Genomic DNA, 20766 nt, shown 5'->3' on the forward strand with positions numbered 1-20766 from the left:
ATTATGGGAAATGCATTTTTCTAAAGTACATAAACTTTTGGGGTTGATTGTATAGCCAATACATCCTTAAAGTGAAATGACAAATGCAGAAGATATTTAATAGAAACTTATTATTAAATATAAGTATAACTTCTATTATTAATAAATGTATAGAACAATTTTATTACTCTTAAGTGATGTTAATTTGACTACTTCTTTGTTTCTATAACGTATAAAATAAACATAATCAATTTAACAGTAGTTTAGTTTCAATTATTAATCGTAATTAAATCATTATTTTCTCAGTTTAATGCTCATTTGTCTCCCTTATACGTATTATCAAATATGGTTTGAATTAATAATTCGACAAATGAACAGAAATAAAATCAATAATTATTGCAAATGAATATATTAGTTGATGTGATAAATCAATTAACAATGTATTGTACGATCCGTTTACTTTCCTCGTTTGCTGTCGCATTCATTCATTAATTAATTCGAAGGTACGGTTGTTCGTGTTAGGCTTATAAGCGGTCAGTCACGTTTAATAGAGGCCTTAGGGTTTCCGAGATCCTCGTTAAACCACAGGAATTCACAGCAGAGCATGTCTGGTTCACCGCGGACTTCTACCATGATCTGCGGTTCACTTTCGCGAAATCTGAGACGTGAGGAGACTAACAATGAGGAAATGTGATCAGATCACTTTACGCCTCTTACTTAAGTTGCACTCTTTCCGTAAGAACTGGAACAGTTTTCGATATCTCCTTTAGTATCATTTTTACATCCTTTTGGATATAAAAATATCTGCAACTTAAAAATACTATTACTATATAAGCTTACTTAGTATAATTAATTTAAAGTAAGAAGTGCAAAATATTTTTAAGATATTTTCTTTAAAACAAACAAACATAATTTTCCTCCGGTTAACAAACTTTCTCCGTGTATTGTAACTCACACGGAATGCGCGCTAAATGCATAAATATGGCAAATTGTTCTGTGAAATTTATGCACGATTCGAAAACTGTTTCTCTAGCAAGCCAATAAATCCGATTTCATTATCTATTGAAAGTTTTACGACCTTGTCAAATGCATATCGATGAGTTAAAGCCAGCGCGTAGGTTATGCAAACGAACAAAGTGTAAGTCGAGGGAAGGAGGAGGGTCACGCGGTTTAACGAGTCCCGCGGTTAATCGTCTTACGGCGCAGGTGGAGGTGTAAGTAAATATTTGAATTCGCGAAGCTCCAATGGCATTTGCACAGAAAATAAAACAGAAGGGACGAGAAGTAAGGAAAAAATAGTCGAGTTAAGTCACTTTAAACGTCGTAAATGAGTCCTGACGACGGAGCAATTTGCGCGACTCTTTTATGCTGTCATTCGTTTTAATTTCAATTAAGTTCAACTGTGTTATGCAAAAATTGTGGCGTGTGTTAATATCAGAATGATTTATATTCATATTTCATTGATTATTATCAGTAATACTGTCGACAAGTTTTATTGATGGAGCCAGTCAATTTGGCTCTGTGAAATTCTTAAGGTAAGAATTATATGTATATTAGTAAAAACAGATTTGTAAATTGAGACTTACACATCGTAATCGTCTCATTCACATAACTGGTTGCTCGTTTCATTGACCGTTGCAAACACCCATAAAATCCTTATACAAGTAATTGCAAATTACGTTGCAAACGTAGTTTACATTTATTACATATCGGATCGATCGATATTCAATACCGTCAATTATGCCGACCAGTGGCCAATGGAATTAATCGTTGCTACCCATCATCGACCCAATATCGAACATAGCTAAACGATACCGCAGTTAATAATTATTACTCAATGAAACTGTTCCAAGGACAGGTACAAATTGAGTCGTTAATATTCGTTGCGTCTTACCTTTCCACTTATATAATATCAATATCACGTGTTTTCGCTGGTTGATAATAATAATTAAAAATCATAGATGTATCAATTTTTTGATAACAAGAATCATTTTACTTAAGCATTATCATTATCAAAAGCAGAGTTAGATGTTCTTCAAATATAGAAATTTACATATCTTCGTTCACTATGCGCGGATAACTGACAGAATAACTATAAATCAAGTATTGATTTTCGAGTTTGTCTCCTGTGTATAATTTCATCCATATTTCTCGGCTACATCGCGTCATACCACAAACCAAACAGCCCCATCGGAACATTTGTCCAGGGGTCAAATCAGACACGAAATGGAACCATGTGTGACGAGTTACAGAATATCATGAAGAACGAACTACATTTCTCTCATTTTTTCTTTCTGTTTGGTGCAGCTCTGAATGAACGTTCTAGAGAGTATGAGAATTAAAATAAGAAAAAATAGGATTGTACGAGACCAGAAAACTTCATGATTTAGCCGGTAACTCCGTGGTAGAACCACGGAAAAGTTTCGTCTAACTTTATGCATGATTCTCCCGACCGGTAGCCAGCAGACAGCCGGATAAACGAGGACCGAGGTGGTGGGACCCGGAACGAGCAGGGTCAACGAGGGCGGATGGCAATAATTCATCGTGCGAGAATTATCCGTCCGTTAGGCGTCAATTTGACTGAGAATTACCAGGTTGCCACCCCTCAAAACTACTCCGCGCTAGAGCGAGGGAGAAGATCGCGCGCAGCGCTCGAACCAACTTCGCTAATTGAGTTTCATTAGCAGCTTCGAGCGTCCCACTTTAAGAAAGTTTATTAATCGTTTTTGATGGGTCGAGGAATTGGATGTCGGAGAACGGTATCTTCGATGTATCGTCGTTTTGTATCGACCAGTCGTAGCTAGCATCAAACAATGTCTCGAGATCGATAATATTGTTGGGTGCACGAGGGTGACTGTATCATGCGGGCTGGTGTTTGCAGATGAAGGCACGTATGCTGGCTGGCAGGAAGTTGTACTAATCAAATTTCATGTGTATGTTTAGCCAATTTGACGCTTGATTACAGAATGATATTGACTATTTTGATAAATTATCTGCCAACGATATGTGAAACATAGCATTCTTTGTAACACGTCAGTTACGTAGGAGTAAAACGTTAGCTGATTATGAGCTGTGCACAAGTTTATGCTCAAGCTGTTTCTCCGATACGATTTATATCGAAAAAATTCAGTGAATCGCTGCCGCCATATTTCTTTGGCTTACGGGTCGTAAATGAAACATGAGGTCGAAGTTTTATCGCCCAGACGAAATTCACGCTTCCTTAATTCAGCTGCTACGTCAGGAGGGGAGTACTTGGTAACCATCGACACAGGGAATATCATTTTGCGTAACGTCGAAAGGAACTCGCAAAGTTTCAAGCTGCGAGCTGCTCTGCCTGCTCTTTTGTTTCATCACGGGAAAGCAACGAGAGAGCCCGCCTACACGTCACGACGAACAAGACCATGAACAATCGCGGAATACTCGTTGAAATTTCGGCGTGTACTCGACGTTCTTTCGGCGTCTCGTGTGAAAGAAACGTTCCGTCGCTTCCAGAGTGGTTGATTGAATTCAACGTTGAAAAAATTTTGAAAATAATATCTCACGATGAAGAACGGTACACAGGGAGAGTAAAGGATTATCTTGAAACGTGATAAATTGCTTCCGAGTTGGTTTACCGCAGTAGTCTACCATCTGTGGAAGAATGCTTTCGATCAAACATGATACGTGGCGCACGATGAAATTAAGAATTAAATTCAATTTAACACTGTATTTCCTGCGGTGTAAAATAGTGGTGTAGATATTTGTGGCAGTAGACACGTAAACTCAATCCGTGGGCATAACATATGCAATGAATTTAGCCTGTTAATTGAATTCTAAATCGTAATAGAGTTACTGATTAAATTGGTGACGTGCGAATATTGACATGTATAATATAGTATACACCGAGTGAATTGCATTACTTAAACACGTATATACAAATCATTTGAGTAAAAGAAACGTTTTAATTAATTCCTCGTAACATCTCTAATTATTCGCCACTCGTTGTATTCAAACCATTTCTCATTTTAACGCATCTGTTGCGTCACTCAGATGTTCAAAGGATATAATTGGCTTCCCAACGACACGTTGCTCTTTTAGAAAGAGTATTCTTGTTACATCGGATGCTTTCAACAAGATGTCACAATCAAGTTTCTTTGAGGAGCAATGTTGTAATTTTCTCACGGCCGTCACGGCGAGGAAAAATTGCTGTTGATATTATTAACCCAGATATGGTACTGTTCGAGTTGTAGTTCCCTGAAAATGATATCAAGTTTCTAGACGTAATACCTGGCGAGTCTGACAACTCGATCAAAAATACCTGTTACTTTATTTTTATAGTATAGATTCCCTATATCTCTAATTTCTGGATTTTAATTTAGAATTTTAAAAACGTAATTAATCTTAAGTTTTCTTAATAAATTAAAAGATATTACTTACATAAAAGATAAAATCATTATTATTTAAAAATGTTATTAATTCCTTTGATTTATATAACGTATCTGTATAATATAATATTCCATCGTACTATAATGTCTACAATTTATTAATTCATATGTGATCTCGTTTATTGACGATCGATTTGACTAACAAGATCGGCTGGTTCTCGTTAACGGAAGTCTGTTCGCGCTCGGTTACACGAAGAGCGTTTACGCGAAATTATGGCGAGTTGCAGACGACGTGAATAATTCAATAGACCCGTGCACACTCTGCGCATTAAATGCCGTTAATAGACGTAAATGCACGAGAATGCGAGAACGTGATGTTACGAAGTAACTGGCACGCTTTTAACCCGGGAACTTCGACGACGATGAAAATTCCGCTTGTCTGCGCTTCCGTGACCGGAATGTCGGTCGCTATCCAACGACACGTATCGACTGTGCGCGGTTCGAAACATTTTCTAAATAAGCCGAGCCCCGCCACCGTCTTTTTATTTGCACGTCTACAGAGAAATTGGAAAACGCGAAAAGACGTCCCATATATCACTTGCCACTTTTTGAATCCAATGCTTCTCTATCTCTTTTATGTACATACGCGTCGGCGAGAGAGATGAAAAGTTGAATTGATTTAAAAATCAAATTCTCCGTTCACGTCATCGAGCCTCGATGGGAAGGATAAAAGAACGCCGAACGACGTGAAATGAGAATGTTCGATTTCAGTTGGATATCGAAAATCATTTTCCCCCTTATCTTTCCCAGAATATTCCTGCAATTAACGTGATTCGGATGGCTTTTATGTGTTCGCTGAATACGGGCGAGCAAGAAAATCGCGCAAGAAAGATCTCTCCGGCAAATGGTAATTCGAACAGCTGAAAATCCCGAATTAATTTTCGTTTTTATACCGAAGGCATTTTCCTCGGATGTATGATCCACTTCCGCGGCGCGCGTAACTGGAGCAGATAAAATTCAGAATGCATTTGCATATCGAATCTTCGGATATTACGAATCCCGTTGAAAACGATCGTCGTTCATTTTCGTATCGAAGAAATATAATTAATTTCGCCGGTTCCCTTCTTTCAACGTGTTACCACCGTTCCGTGGAAGCGATACACGTAATTACTGTCCCAAGCATTCCTAATTAGCTTTGCTCGTTTTATCAAGAAATTCCGATCAAAGGATACGAAAAGATAATTGTACGGTGATCAGAGACACTGTAAATGGTGATAAATCTTTTAATACGATAATGCCTACGATTAACGTGAAAACCTTTGATTGGATTATGCACGCTTGAAGGGAGCTCGAAGATAATCGTATTAAAAGTTCCATTTTACGGATTATTGTTTAAAAATCATCCCTGTTAACACTTTTGAAGTGCATGCATTATTACCTGCAAACTAATTTTATGCTGATCCGATTAAAAAGTGCAGCGCGTTCCATAAAGTTAATACCCTGTTTAAACATCTTCTACGCTGTGCGTTAATTACGTACAACGTTTATCAACGATTATAGTCGTGAATTATGTGGTACATCGAGGCATTTATGCACAGGTCATGTATTATTTTTGAATAATTTTTTATCATGCAATTTTAACAAAACTGTATTCCCTTATCATTTTTCATGGTTCTTTTTCGTTTATGGTACAGAACAGTCTACTTGTTTATAATATGATTATGATTTTGAAGAAAAAAAAATATGGCTAATGGAGTAAACATAGGTTTCTTCATAACCTTTCATAATCAAGCGTGAGCATGGAAAAAAAGGTTGAGTGTTAAAAACGAAGGAGGTGTTTAGGGAATAATGTTCTCGGAGCTCTGCGTGCTTCAGTATGAGTAGCCTCAATGAGTGAACGTGTGTGAAGTGCGTTCTTAATGGCATTCGCTGCTTTGTGAGAGCAGAGTACAATAAAGTCAGCCGAGAACAAGGGCTTTTACGAACTTTTAAAAAAAGGCACTTAAAATAATACAATAACAGACAATATGTTTATGGTGTTAATATACTATTTTTTTAAAAGGCTAAAACATGGTTGTAGTTATTGTTTTAAGAGCATATTATTGTAATTGCCTTTATTTTTACTTTGCATTCTTCGTATCACGTGGTAATATGAGTTACCAATTTTCCAATCTATTGGGAATCTTATTTGTTAAATATATGCTGACTTAAATGAGATTACACATTGACATAAAGTAGCTCTATTGATTTAAAGATCATCTTTGTTGAATTACTTTAATTATTCGTATAGAACCCTCGTCTCTTCGTAATAAAGATTCACTGATCTTTTCTTAAACATTATTCAAAAAATTCGCTTTCCTCTCATGAGGCTTAAAACTAGTCCGTGTCACACCACTACGTGGATGATTAATATTCCAGCCGACGAGGTTCGAGTCTGTTCATTAATCTCCTTAAACGAACTCAAATATTTGTTCTGCTCGGGGTATATTTTCGTAAAATGAGAAACGCGCGTGCATGTAAAATAAGTTCCCATTAAATGGGGATTCGTAAATGCAGTAGTGAAAGGCATGTTGAAGGGAAGTGAAAAGATTGTGTGATTTGGCTAAATCTAACATTGTAAAGCGCAATTAAATATTCGATTAAAATTGAACTTGATTCAGTGATACACATTTAAATCTGAATTACATACTAAAACAATCTTTTTAATTAAATGTACTTAGTAATAAATCCCAAAGAAAATTATGTTTTTTGTCCATAACAATTAAGTGAAACATTGCTAAAATTCGTTTCCATTCGTTGGATATTAACAATCCGGTACAAAAGTATCAATCAAATTTTGTATTGTTGAAACAAAATCCAAACAGTTGTCATTAACCCAATGCGACACGGGCCAGCGTTTCAATATTAGCGTGTTCTGATAATTAATTTACCGGTCGCTGCGAATTATACACGGGATCCGTGTTACCGTTAACCAGCGTTATTATTTCAGATAAATACACACACAATCGCATCAAAATTTACGCCACGATTTTCTCGAATACCTTTGCGAATATCCCCTTCGACAAATGAAATCCCGCATTGCAAATTTTCGAATCCGAGCAGACCCGCGTAATTCTCGCATATTATTCCTTCGCTCTCTACGGGAAAACTCAATAACCTCCGATACAGTTGTAAAGATATTAATTAGTAGCGAGTGTTATCTTCGCGAAGTTACCTTATCTCGCGTACGAAGCAGAATACCGACATTTGTACAATAATAATTGTACAATTACATAAAATAGTAAAATGTAATATGTGTGAAATGTATTATGTAGCGACAGTCAGTAAAATCTGTCATCTAAAATAGCACTAAGAAAAAACTTTGAAAGCATGAATTATTTACAGTGAAAAAACAAGAAAAAAGATTAATTCTAAGTGTCATTTAAGTATTCCAACTTGCATGTATAAAATTATAAAGAACACCACGAAAGCGACCGCGATATAAATCTCGTTTAATTTTCATTTCAGAATCACGAGCGGAGGATGCGAGGTCGCGAGAGGGCAAGGGATGTCCAGTTGGACGCGGGAAGGTCGTCGCGCCGCTGAACCCTCTGGCTTGCTGAATGGAATGGCAAGGCGTGCGTCGTGGCGTCGCGTTGCGTCGGGAAACGAGACAAGCGGACACAAGAAACACGCGCCGTAGACCTTAACAAGCGTACCGGAAACGCGCCGTGAAACGAGACGAGGAAAAATGGCGCGGCTTCTATTCGCTTTAGCGTTGTCTCTGTTGGTGGGTGGCGGGATGCTACAAAAGGGGGGCGTAACGAGGGGCGGCAGCGGTATTCAGATCGGTACCAGCGAGCGGGGAACGCACGCGAAGGGCACGGGCCTCCTCGGCGGCCGGGGTCACTCGGGGGTAAAGCTAGGCGAGGCGAGATTCCCAAACTCCACGAGACAGAGACCGTTCACCACATCGACCACCACGCCCTTGCCGCCGCCGCCGCCGCCTAAGTTCACCCACGCACCGAATTCCGCTGAGGGGAACATTACCACCTTGAGGGTAAGTCGTATTTTGTTGAACGGAGCCTTGAGAGACTCGCACGTAGTCAATAATATTGGTAACGTAGTTACGATTATACACGTTGATATTTAGAGCAGACGTGAGACAATGATATTTAAAATTCGTACAGCGATTTGAGGAAATTAGCAGAATTTAATTGATGAAAGGGGGGCGGACGCGCAATTCTGCAGTTACAAATTTTCTTTAAAATTTTCGATTAAAATTCTTATCCTTTTTGTTCAGTCTTATTACATTCTACTAGTTCACTTTGCTATAAATCGAGCTTAGACGACATTATTCTTCATAAAAGCAGGAAATTTCTAAACAGCTTTAATTCCAATATTATTCTTTATTAAGTATAATATTATTTTTCTCTATTTTCTTTATCGTACAATGCAAGGAGCAGTTGGAACGATAAAAATTAGATGATTTGAGCTGCCCGTTAACCCCGATAATTTAATGTTGCGAACAGTTTTAGTAGCAGTAATCAGAACTGAATGTTTCATGAATAGAATCCCTACCAGGTGACGAGAACGTATCCCTCCGTTGATAAAAGCTGTCTTTTTCCTCGCGCTTTTGCCCTCCTTTTTCAAACGACTGTAGTCCTCTTTGAAAAAAACAGTGAGAAAAAATTCGTCGAATCCAGCAGCTAACAGATTTCTCTTTCATTTCGATTATTACTTTGGAATAATAATACCGCTCCCTGTTCGATTTTATTAAATTTTTAAATATCCTCACGAATTTCGTTAATATATTTTTTAAATTATCCTCTTCGGAGAATATAAAAAAATTCATATCTTTAGTGACTCTTCAAAAAAGTAAACAGTAGAGTACATTTTTATGGGACTAAATGCAACGTTGAGAGAAATGTCGAGGTAAATTTAATACAAAAGGGATGTGTATCACGTAAGTGTGCATCGTAATAGAAGTTTGCAAAGAATTACACACAATTACACGAGGCAGCTTGCGACTAGCACGTGAGCTATAAAAGTAAACGGGAAGGAGAATGAGACAACGTGACGTTGAGAGAATTTTGTGAAAACGGGAGAGGTCCGAGGAAATTTGGCGAAATTAACAAAAACTAAAGTGGACTCGGAATCACGAGCGATGTAAAAAGGCGAGGCGGCAGCAAAAAGAGTGAGACAGGAAGAGAAAAGTAGAGAGGTCCGTCGCTGTACAAAGAGAATAAAAAACATGAGAAGTTGGTTGAAATTGGAAGTTGAGGAATGAGAGAGTGAGTAGAGAAAAACGACAAAAAAGAGGCCGAGTTGAAGCGAAACAGAGGCTAGACTGGAACTGGGAGCAGGAAGCTAAGAGCCAGGAAGTAGAGATGTCTCTGGACGAGGGGGAACCGAATAAAGGAGAGCCAAAACTTTTTAAGCATCAAGTTAAACTACCGCAAAACAGGCAGCAATTATGAGCGCATATTATGCAGGAAACTGGGTCACGGAACATTCAATTGTAAACGCGAGATGATTTACATTTCCAATTAAACATAGTCAGGTGAAGAGAAATGTACGAAACACAAAGGACTGTACATTCTACAAATCCCTCTCAATTATTATCAGTTCGCTTAGCTTATTGTGAACCCTGATTGCTGAAATAGTGATTACGAATTATACAGGGTCAAAATTGGAACCAGTTTAATGTAGTGTTTCATAAGCTATTCCATAAAATGTCACTGAATATCAAATTATTCCGTAAAATATTAAAAAGTGTATTGCAATCAAATCTTTTGCAATGTTTTTTAATTTGTCTCAATTTTATACGAATAAAATAAACTTTTAGAATGTACAATGCAATAATGGAACGCATTATTATAAAATTGATTGAGAAATTTTCGGTTAAAACAATGAAGAAAATTAATTAGAAGGATTAAGACAAAAGTAGAAGAAAGTGGGAAAGTTTGCGAAGCGATTAGGCAGAAAATGTGACCTACTGTCCATTCTCTGCCTACGTACCATTCATCCGGCCGCGATCGATTTACGCAACAGGTGTGTGCGCTGATCCATTCTCGACGTAACAAAGTGAACACTCTGAATGCATTTTTTCGCCCGTTTAAATGGATGCATAATGCTTGTCTATCATATTACGTTACGCTTTTCATTTTGCCGACGATAAATTCGGAAGGACTAGATTGCTACTAGCCGGGGCGTAGTACGATTATTTGCGTCATTACTTCTTTGTTTTCTCGTAATTAAAACTTCGTAGCAGGTATTTTAATTAAATCCATATTACGAGTTTTGAACTCTCTTTAGCTGAAAGTTTTACGGCGTTTTAAACCAGCAATCTCTGTTAAATATTCCTCGTATGCGTTTTATTTTACAGTAATTTGTTCATTTTATCATTCGATTTCAGTATAAAGTTTCTTGAACGGGCTTTTAAATTTAATTAAATAATCGTACAATTAATTTCCCAAATGATTGCTTCTATTCGCTCATATAAATATAGTTAATACGTAGTTCATTGTATGTAAGAAATTTTTTGACAAAGTTCACTGTCTGTACATAAACGGAACTCACTACTTACATAACTCCATTAGGCAAACTGATTTGTGTAACAGGTAGGCATGATGGTTCCGCACAAGTCCTTCGCCGTGAGGGAGTACACGAAAGCGGTAACTTCGGCTGTTCATACGCTGCAGAAGAGCACCAGGGGCCCGAAACTACGACTCTTCGAGCGATACGACATTCACGTGAAAGTGGCCATGAAATCGCTGACGCCAAGTCCGACTGGTAAGTCAGCATTTTTTTCAAACCGAATCTTTCATTTGCGAAAAATGTGTACACACTAAACGTGGATACACTCGAAAAGAGCTACAAAATGTCTTGATACTTCTGAAACTACGATGTTGTTATTTTTAACATTTGACAGAAGTATGAATTAAGTAAGTAAATTATATTTACCTTAGTAAAAGATATAATGGCGACAAATTAAATTAGACAAATCATAACTTGGAAATATAAGAGGAAGACCGATGCAGTTTACCGAGCAAGTTCTATTGCCACGTAAATTAGAAGGAATAAATCAATTTAGGACTGAAATTAATGTCAAGGGGTGGCGATGAAATATGCCAAGACTTCGAAAAAGGAATTCATCGTAAACTGTACTAATTCCATTTCGATGGGAAAACTTTTCTTAACGAGAATCTCCGTGTTTGATAACTCGATGGCATTCGGCTGCACGTGACGCTGCGCACGTAGCCCGTAGCCATTAGGACGGGTCTGCCTCTAAAGAGTTCCCTTTGCTTTACCGCGAATCCGCGCGCATTTCTCCCCATTCACCTCTTGGTACTGTCTTATTGTTCCGTCGATAGTCTGGCTAACGAGAATGAAACAAACCGGCAATGAATTAAGAATTCCCAGAAAGTTTCAATTAATTCTCCTCGCTAGATTGGATTACAGTGAATGGATTTCAAACGGATGGTAAAAAGAACATGGAGAAAGAGAAGTCTAGGGAATTCATCGCGAAAGTTGATAAAATCGTTCCTCAAATATTGTTTCATCGTATAATCCATCTCGGGTCGAGTCTCCCTTACTTCTCATCTCTCTGGGCTTTAAGCGAATGAAAAACTGTAAAAATGTCCTTTCTGCTGTCAAACGTTGACTGTGTAAATTTAATGATCAATCGAACTCCCCACTCTGATATTAGTAATTAGTAATTAGACGTGAACGGTATTTTCTCTGGGCTGAAACGCATTTTTACTACTCGAGTACCTGTAATTTTAATATTTCTGATCGAACTTGTGGACTAAGCACTTTTACTCTTCATTTAAAGCGCTACTAAAGTTGAATGTGCTTTATATTTCTTTGCACGCCACATTTCGTCTTTTGGTAATCCATAAATGGAAGATTTATCGAATAGGAAATTGCTTATCTAAGCACACAAATCTTCCTGGCGACCGAAACCAACCGCACGTTCTTCTCACAGCTCCATACGATTTGCTCGAACAAGACTCCGGGTGAATTCACGCTCCCGTGGGAGTTCCTGGAAAGCAAGCAGCTTTACCGATTATCGGGTGCGAGAGGAGCTCCCAGAACGACAAATACACGTCTCGTCGTCGCCAATTGGAATTAACTGAATCTCGCTGACGTATGAGTGAAGCACGAGCTTAGAACAATATGAATAGCAAGTGCACTTCTAATAACTGTGAACTACAATTTAATCTCTGATCAGATATATAAATAATACCAAATAATTAAATTTATAGAAAATTTTTTTTTCATATCTTTATTCATTAAAATGTCGCAAATCCCAATTTGTGAACTCATACTCCTACGAATGTCTCATTTGGCTGTACATTTTACAACGTATCCTGAGGCATGAGCGGCATGTCTTGTATGCATAAACCGTGACGGGTGAATGTGACAAGCATGGGAAACAAGGAATAGCCAAGAGAGTGATAAGGTGCGAGCCGGGTTTTGTTTACGAGGGAGCAGTAAAAGCGGTGCGTCGTGGCCACTTTTTCGCGCAAGCCACTGGAACACCTGTGAACCGTTCCGTCTATCCCATTCCTACGGGACGAGATAAAACCGACCGGATAAAGAATGAACCTCGCTTTCGCGCCGATCGACGACCCAACCTTGCTCTCTCTTTCTTCGATGCAATTAGAGACGGGAAAGAGTGGGAAAATGGGAAAGAAGAGCTACGACAAGAGGTCGAATCCAGTCGTTCCAGTGACTTTTTTTCTTCACTCTTTCCATTGTGCTAATTGAATTGAAATAATGGATATTTTATCTCCAAGCAATGATTTATGAGTGCATCGAGCTACGTCAGATTTTCAAAAGTTCTTAGAAAACATGGTACAAAAATTTAATATCTATAGATTTATTACAGTTTTCGATTTTGTGAACTCATACTCCTACGAATGTCTCATTTGGCTGTACATTTTACAACGTATCCTGAGGCATGAGCGGCATGTCTTGTATGCATAAACCGTGACGGGTGAATGTGACAAGCATGGGAAACAAGGAATAGCCAAGAGAGTGATAAGGTGCGAGCCGGGTTTTGTTTACGAGGGAGCAGTAAAAGCGGTGCGTCGTGGCCACTTTTTCGCGCAAGCCACTGGAACACCTGTGAACCGTTCCGTCTATCCCATTCCTACGGGACGAGATAAAACCGACCGGATAAAGAATGAACCTCGCTTTCGCGCCGATCGACGACCCAACCTTGCTCTCTCTTTCTTCGATGCAATTAGAGACGGGAAAGAGTGGGAAAATGGGAAAGAAGAGCTACGACAAGAGGTCGAATCCAGTCGTTCCAGTGACTTTTTTTCTTCACTCTTTCCATTGTGCTAATTGAATTGAAATAATGGATATTTTATCTCCAAGCAATGATTTATGAGTGCATCGAGCTACGTCAGATTTTCAAAAGTTCTTAGAAAACATGGTACAAAAATTTAATATCTATAGATTTATTACAGTTTTCGATCAAAATTCTTGATGAGCATATTTTGAGATGCTGGGATAAATTCCTTCAACTTAGTTTTATAATTCTGTCATTTATACTGCCATATTAGCATATAAATCTATCGTGTCATTTGTACAATTCAAAAATTTTCGTTTTAAAGATGAGTACTTTTAAGTAATTGATTATAGGTAACCTGACACTGTAGATATACGTAATGTATTGGGGGGGGGCGGGAATTTGATGAAAATATTCCATAAATGTAATGCAGGGAATGTTCATGCACAATGGAGTGATCTCCTTTAAATTCACTCTCCCAAGTGTGGATAGCTACATATTGACGGAAGCGTCATTTGGCTTCCCAAACGTATTCATAAAATCTCCTCTTTCTAGCAGCACGTAGCTACGTGTCCACAAAGATATGAGAATTCTTCAACCGGCGTAAAGTGAACGTATAATATATACTGTTTTATTAAAGATTTTGGAATTCTTAAGAAAATAATTGGACATAGGAATGAGTAAGGATTTTAAAAATTAGAACAAGCTACCAACTTATTTTGCTCTTATTTGTCCACAATAGTTCTTTGTACTGTCATTCGTTATGCAATGACTGCGTGTTTTAGAATTACTACAAAGGATCGCAGGAAATTATGTTAAGAGAAGTACGACGCAGCCTTGGAGAAAAAAGCGTGGAACCACCGTGCAAAACATGGCTGAGCATATTTTAAAAATTCCACGCGCCTCGTTGAATTTTAAAATGAAATGTGACTCCCACCGTAATTACGTTTCATCATAAATTACATTCCGGGCTTCATTTTCTAGCAATTTTCTTTTTTCTCACCTACCCGCACGTCGTCCGGAAAATTCACTCGTGTCCAAAATTTCTATTAGGCTTTCATCTCCCCCGGTCGACGTTCGCTACGATTTCTCTCAAGGTAATAGGTATTTAGGTATCGCGATCTTCAGCGGCGAACGCTTGTTCGCTGTTTCTACGTATCTGGAGCGTGAAATTTCTCAATGGAAAATTCTCTACTGCCACTAATTGAAATGCGACGGAAATTCCAGGCGAACGTGAATTTAAATTTCGCGTCGGCTGCACGCAAGAAAAATTTATGCCGATGTCGAAAGCGATTTGGCAATTCTCAAAAGAGGTTCCAAAAACATGGCGTATAATAGAAAAAATTCTTAAACCTTCAGAACAACTGTGAATTGCTTCAATGCTACTATATTCAGTTTCGTAATAAAAAATTTTTTACGATAGTTCCATAAACCTCGACTTATCTCTCAGCATGATTTGTCGCGGAGTATCAATTCGATGCAAAGTCTTAGTTGAGATGCTTTTAGTAGTTGCTCCGTGGTCAATTTCGTTGTAAAATAAATTCGTGGTATGAAACTACTTGATGGTACGAAGCAAATGCTTTGAATCGTCGTAGCTGCTTCATCGAGAACGCTGAGTGCTATTTGGAATTAACGAGAATTGCTGAAATCCGACGGTCTCTCGCAAAGATAAAACTCAGAGTGTATACGGATCGAAAGGAAATTTCTTTGCGGCTTTGCATACATCGTTTCTTAAGCAATTTTGGAAAATAGGAAAAGGCGAAGGAAATAAGAGAAGCATGAGGTCAATCCAAAGGATTTCTCGTGACCTGTGAGTTCTTGACATCTGGTGAATTTACTGATAACCATATTTTACAAACTAAAAAAAAACTAAAAATTCTGTTAAACATTAAACATCAACATATTAACAAGTAAATTTTGTTGAGTATGAAGAAGCAAAGGGAACAATTAGAAGTGTACAAATTATTTTTACAAACGCTTTTATTTGGTAAATTTCCTAGACGTCAACAAATTACATCGATAAAACCTATAAATTTCTAGTGAACGTGTGAATGTCAGGCAAAAGAGGAAAAAAAGTTCGGCACAGGGTCATTTGTGGGGATGTTGACGTCGTTTATGGGGGTAGCAGGGCCACAAAAAACGGTGCCGGTAACCGTATCTCCGGTGATCGAGGCGAAGGGCAGCGAAATTCTTCGGCCACTTTGCACGTTTCATTGCTAATACAAATCAGATTAGGAGATTTTAGTATACTGCTTATCCTTTCAAGGAAAAAATCATACTTTCTCGATTTCTTATATCTTAATTTTCAAATATTATACGCATACTGCCTTCATTACACGAGCATAGTTTAAAAATATTAAAAATATGTTAGATTTATGTGCAATAAACGACATCAATATATGTTTCCAAGTTTCACTGTTGCCGCAATTTCTTTCGAAGAATCCTTCAAATCTGGTTAAGTAATCGAGACTGATTTATGAAACCGTGCTACGCCTCTACTTTTCTCCGTATTTCGATCGAGAGAAAAACTGAACGCAGATAAGCTTCGCCTGCGACCCAATGTAGGATTTAAAGGATGAAATGGGATAGCGCGAATGAAAGGTCAATGCATGATTCTACTCACGTCGAGGGCCCTTGGAGATCTTCGATACGCGGCGTCGTCACATCATTCTCGAAAAAAACCAAATCGAACATTTTTTTCTCTACATATTCAAGCTGTTGTGCAAAAATTCGTTTTTCGACCGAGACCGTACAATCCCACATTTCCTCTGCTCTGTATCATCTAATTTTGTAACGTTCTCCTATTCTGTTGACAATTTACTATGTTCATTTTGATCAATTATTTAAATATGAACACTATATAGATAATATGTTATATTTTTCCCTTGTGAAATAATAAAATTACACTTGTGCAAAGAGAAGTATTTTTAACAATTGCATAAAAATAGTATTTCTAATTTTGTATGATTTTACATTGGCAAGGTATCAAGTATAATAAATATAAAATGAAGATGTGCTAAATTCTAACGACTTCTAAATTTTCAATGACGAGCCAGCACTCGTGCAATGATTATTAATTAGTATTAAAAATAATTCATTTAACCGACAAGTTCAAACATGAAAGTGACCCAATCGAAAGAATATAGAAACCCAAGTTTTAAAAAATCGTAACCTTCTCAATGCGACGGATTGCGACTTATTGAGTAATGTGAAATCGTTCGTTACGCCGCATTGAAATAGTCCGCGGTTGTTTATTCGCTCCTATACGGGTAGTAGAACACAGGCATCGTACCGGTTGGCAGCTTTTGACCGCAATTTAATTCCCGTTAACGAAGCTTCCTTTCCATGAGTCGCGTTGGCCCGCCGGCAAATGATTAAGTAAATAATTTTCGACACGTTGGGAAAAGCAACGTTGTTATCTGAAAATGACTGAATGAATCGTGACGTGGGTAGTTAGTTATTAGAGTTTCGAATTTTCTCCGCAGCTTTGTTACCCACACCCTTTGTCTCCCGGTTGTAGTCACGAGTGAGATGTACTCCAAACTTCCGGTGAGTTTGTTAACGAATGGAATATGTGCGCCTCGTAATCCTGTTAAACAATGAATCGAATATTCCATTGAATGAGTTAGTTCTATCATATTAATCTAAATACTCTGAATTCCACATCATAAATTAATATCAATTCTTTTAATTAGGCAGCTAAACGTTAAAATCTTTAGTTAAATTATTAAATACAGTAAATGTTCAGTTATTTATTTTACTTGGTAACGAAACTTTTTAATAGTGGCAGAGAGAAGTTTGCTGGCGAATGGGAGTTTAATAATCTTAAATGCAAGCAATAAGGACGAGTTTAATGAAAAATAGTGGAGTCCCCCTGTTAATTATTAAGATTTCTTCGAAGCCGTTAAATGTTACTTTTCGCAAAATGGAAATAAATTACGTCGTGACTCTTTTAACGCTATTAGTTGCATTAAAATTTTGCAAATGACACAAAGACATTTATCATATTCTAATATTGTTATATTGTTCAAGTCGGGTTTCTCAATGGGTCTTTATATTCATTGCTTCTAATCATGTCCCATCAAGTCGATCGAATACTATAGTCAATTTTTACGTGGCGTGGAAGGAAATCTAATTATACAATGTACTACGTTTTTCCATCAGGAAGAAACGGAAAAGGTGTAGTTAACTCGTACGCAAATCATATTATGTCGACCTGGACGGCAGCCAGGCGCCATTGGCGACCGTCACGTTCCGTATGCAATGGGTGTTGAAAAAGAACGGGACGTGAATTTAAAACTGGTCCACGCAGAAGGATATAAACTGGATATGTTTCGTTGAAAGCTATTTTATGTATCGCCCAAATATCATACGTAGCCTGATTCAAATGCTGGGACGCACGGGATCAGGATTATAGTCCACCGTGGCACTAGAATTTTTAGTTTGAAAATAATTGAATTAGAAACTTGAGGTTCGTTTATCTCTATCATTAACGCGCACACGCGCGCACAGGCGCGCACAGGGAATGTAGGTATATACTAAGTTTCTGTCTTTCTAGTGTTAAAAAAAACAAAATTAAAATGAAAAAAAATAATAACACAATTAAATTAAACGAACCGATAGAAAAATTCGCTTCAAATAAATCTCCTGAAGACATGATACCGAACTGTACAGCATACGTAGGTGCAGGTGCAGCTGCAACCAGGTGCTTGTGGAAAACCCCATTCTACCCCCGAATCAATGGGAAATGGGACGAATCACGAACGTTTTCCCTGGGAGTATTTTTAAACATAGTAATCTTCTATCACAGAAACTAATTCAGAGTTAGACAGTTCTTTTTAAACATTTGCTACTACGCCTCGAATTCATTACCACCACCTCATATAGGTTTGCTTGTTTCGCCTTTAAAGTACCCACAGCAGCCGGCTGAAACGATGCATCTTACTCGCGTCGCCGCTGCGTCGTCTTTCGGTCCATTAAACTGCGGTGCTTTATGAAAATCGTGGGCGTCAGTCGTTGAACTTAATAAATTGAGAGCGTACGAGGGCGAAGAGATCTCGTTTCTACATACTAAACGTGCGGACAATTCGATTTTCACTTCGTAAACATTGAAATTACTTCCAACGTGTTATAATTCTTATTCAGAAATTAAAATATCATTAGCAATATTTTTACAAAAAGAAAGCTGAGCTTACTCAGCAAACAGAAAATGTGTTACGTACACAGAGTTTATCTGCATCATTCACTTTTTGTGTGCAGTGCTTAGGTTACAAATTTAATTTATTCAGACAGCACGTTGCGTTCAGTTCTTGTAACTTTAGCTTCTCTTCTATGGAAAGTCGTATGTTATTCCATCTCATTTTGTCAGGATTCGTTGCGTTTAATTCCACAATGAAACGATTAATCTGCAGATTAATGTTTCAACACGTTGCCTAAGTCTGCGCTATAAATTAATTGCATTGAATTAAAACGGTGTACCGTCCTATTTTACTGCTCGAATTTATGGCAGGACTATGTGGATTACAATGCTGACTAATGATTAATTAAATCCGGATTAGTTGTTCCGTGTACATTTCCGTGTGATTTTTGTTGTAGCTCGTTCATTTCAATATTACACGTGTACATAGACACAATAAATAGAAACACATAAATTGTGTATTTGTGTTTATTTTTAAATTCATATCTAAATAATACCAGAAAATTTAGGTTGGAACTTGCATCTAACAAGTAACAAAATTTTTACTATGTATTTTGTAAATTATTTCTAATGTAAAAGTTTAAATATTCCGATTTAAAACAAATAATTTACCTCATAATTGCTATAAGAATTTTCCTGCTTCGATCGAGTAATACTTTCTGTTCATGTTAAGCGTTTATTTAAGTAAGGAATATTTTATCCGATTTACTTAAAGCCTCGTTGGAAATCCTAACAGACTTTCGAACTTTCGAGCAAGAGTGGCGTAACCTGCATTGAAATTTCAAAGTATGCCAATGAAATTTCGCCCTGAATCATTCTTTAATACTGTCGCTAATCGCCTGCATTATTCAAGTAGCGGAGGGAAGCTTTTTGCCGGTACTTGCGAGATCAACGACGCCCCCTACGAATTCCTTTATCTTCCAATTTGTCGTGCTGCATCCGACGGGCTCTCAACTTTCTCAATTACTTGCGAAAAGCACCGTAGGAGACCGCCCGCCCTCTTTGCATTTGCATCCGTACGAAACTGTTATAACTTTCGGTTATAAGCAACCGAACACGTTGCGTCGAACGTCTAACAAAAAAGAAATACAACTTCTTAATCCTGACTCAAGTAGCTTTTCACCTGCATTTTGATTTTCTTTAAGGAGGTTCTACCGATACATAGCTAGTCAAAGCTGTACTGCTGTCTGATAGCTAGCGGCGTGTGCTTGACTTCCGTAGTCCGACTCGAAAATTTGACAACACCGCGCTGTATGTTATTATACGTATACTCTGTATTGTGACTGACTGCTGAGCTGAGTGAGAGAGATAGCGTATGCCCGAGTATGCGTCTACGGAGTGCGACGTAGTCAAATCTTCTGAAGTTCAATCCTCGATGAAAATCATACTCTCTTATTTATTTTTAATAATTGTTCTAAGCTCTGAACTACATTCTTCGAAGCAGCTATATCTTCTTTATTTACTTCTCTATCACTACAAATTTTTTCAAAGTAATCTCAATGTTTGTTCATTAGATATTACGAAAATAACGTGTCTTTCCATAAGAGTCAATGTAAAAATTGGAAAAGTGTAATAATTTATTTCTCAGTTTTGGAGCTCTGAAACTTCACCAAAATTTGACTGTACCTTTATGAAGGTATTATTGACGAGTGTGTAAATTTACATCAACTTCTGAATGTTTAATCCATTAGCGGTAGAACCTCCTTAAGCGAATCCTGGCAGCCCTCGCTCGCGCCTCGATTTTCGTCCGGTTACCCGGCAGTTTTGTAACACGACCTCCCGTGACGCGGAGCGGTATAGACATCGTTACCGCAGCGCGATGCAATACATCCACCGCGCGGACGTTGTAACACTGTTAACACCCGTGATCGTTTTCAATCCGCGTAGTTCATCATCCCATATTGGTCGGAACACGGCCGAAAGCCGAATATGTAGATAGAGAG

The 20766-nt window shown here is 37.9% G+C and overlaps 1 protein-coding gene across 1 annotated transcript in view; it reads left to right on the forward strand.

Annotated features, from left to right (window-relative positions):
• Nmdar2 (glutamate ionotropic receptor NMDA type subunit 2) overlaps positions 1-20766 on the forward strand; it is a 198351-nt gene that overhangs the window by 88026 nt on the left and 89559 nt on the right. Inside the window, 2 exon segments of the mRNA XM_026817405.1 lie at positions 7851-8382; positions 10946-11117. Of these exon segments, the coding sequence (XP_026673206.1) occupies positions 8074-8382; positions 10946-11117 (481 nt within the window). The 5' untranslated portion in view covers positions 7851-8073.

The sequence above is a fragment of the Ceratina calcarata genome, unplaced genomic scaffold (assembly GCF_001652005.2).
Source record: "Ceratina calcarata isolate Rehan_Ccalc_2016 unplaced genomic scaffold, ASM165200v1 scaffold576.2, whole genome shotgun sequence".
NCBI lineage: Eukaryota > Metazoa > Arthropoda > Insecta > Hymenoptera > Apidae > Ceratina > Ceratina calcarata.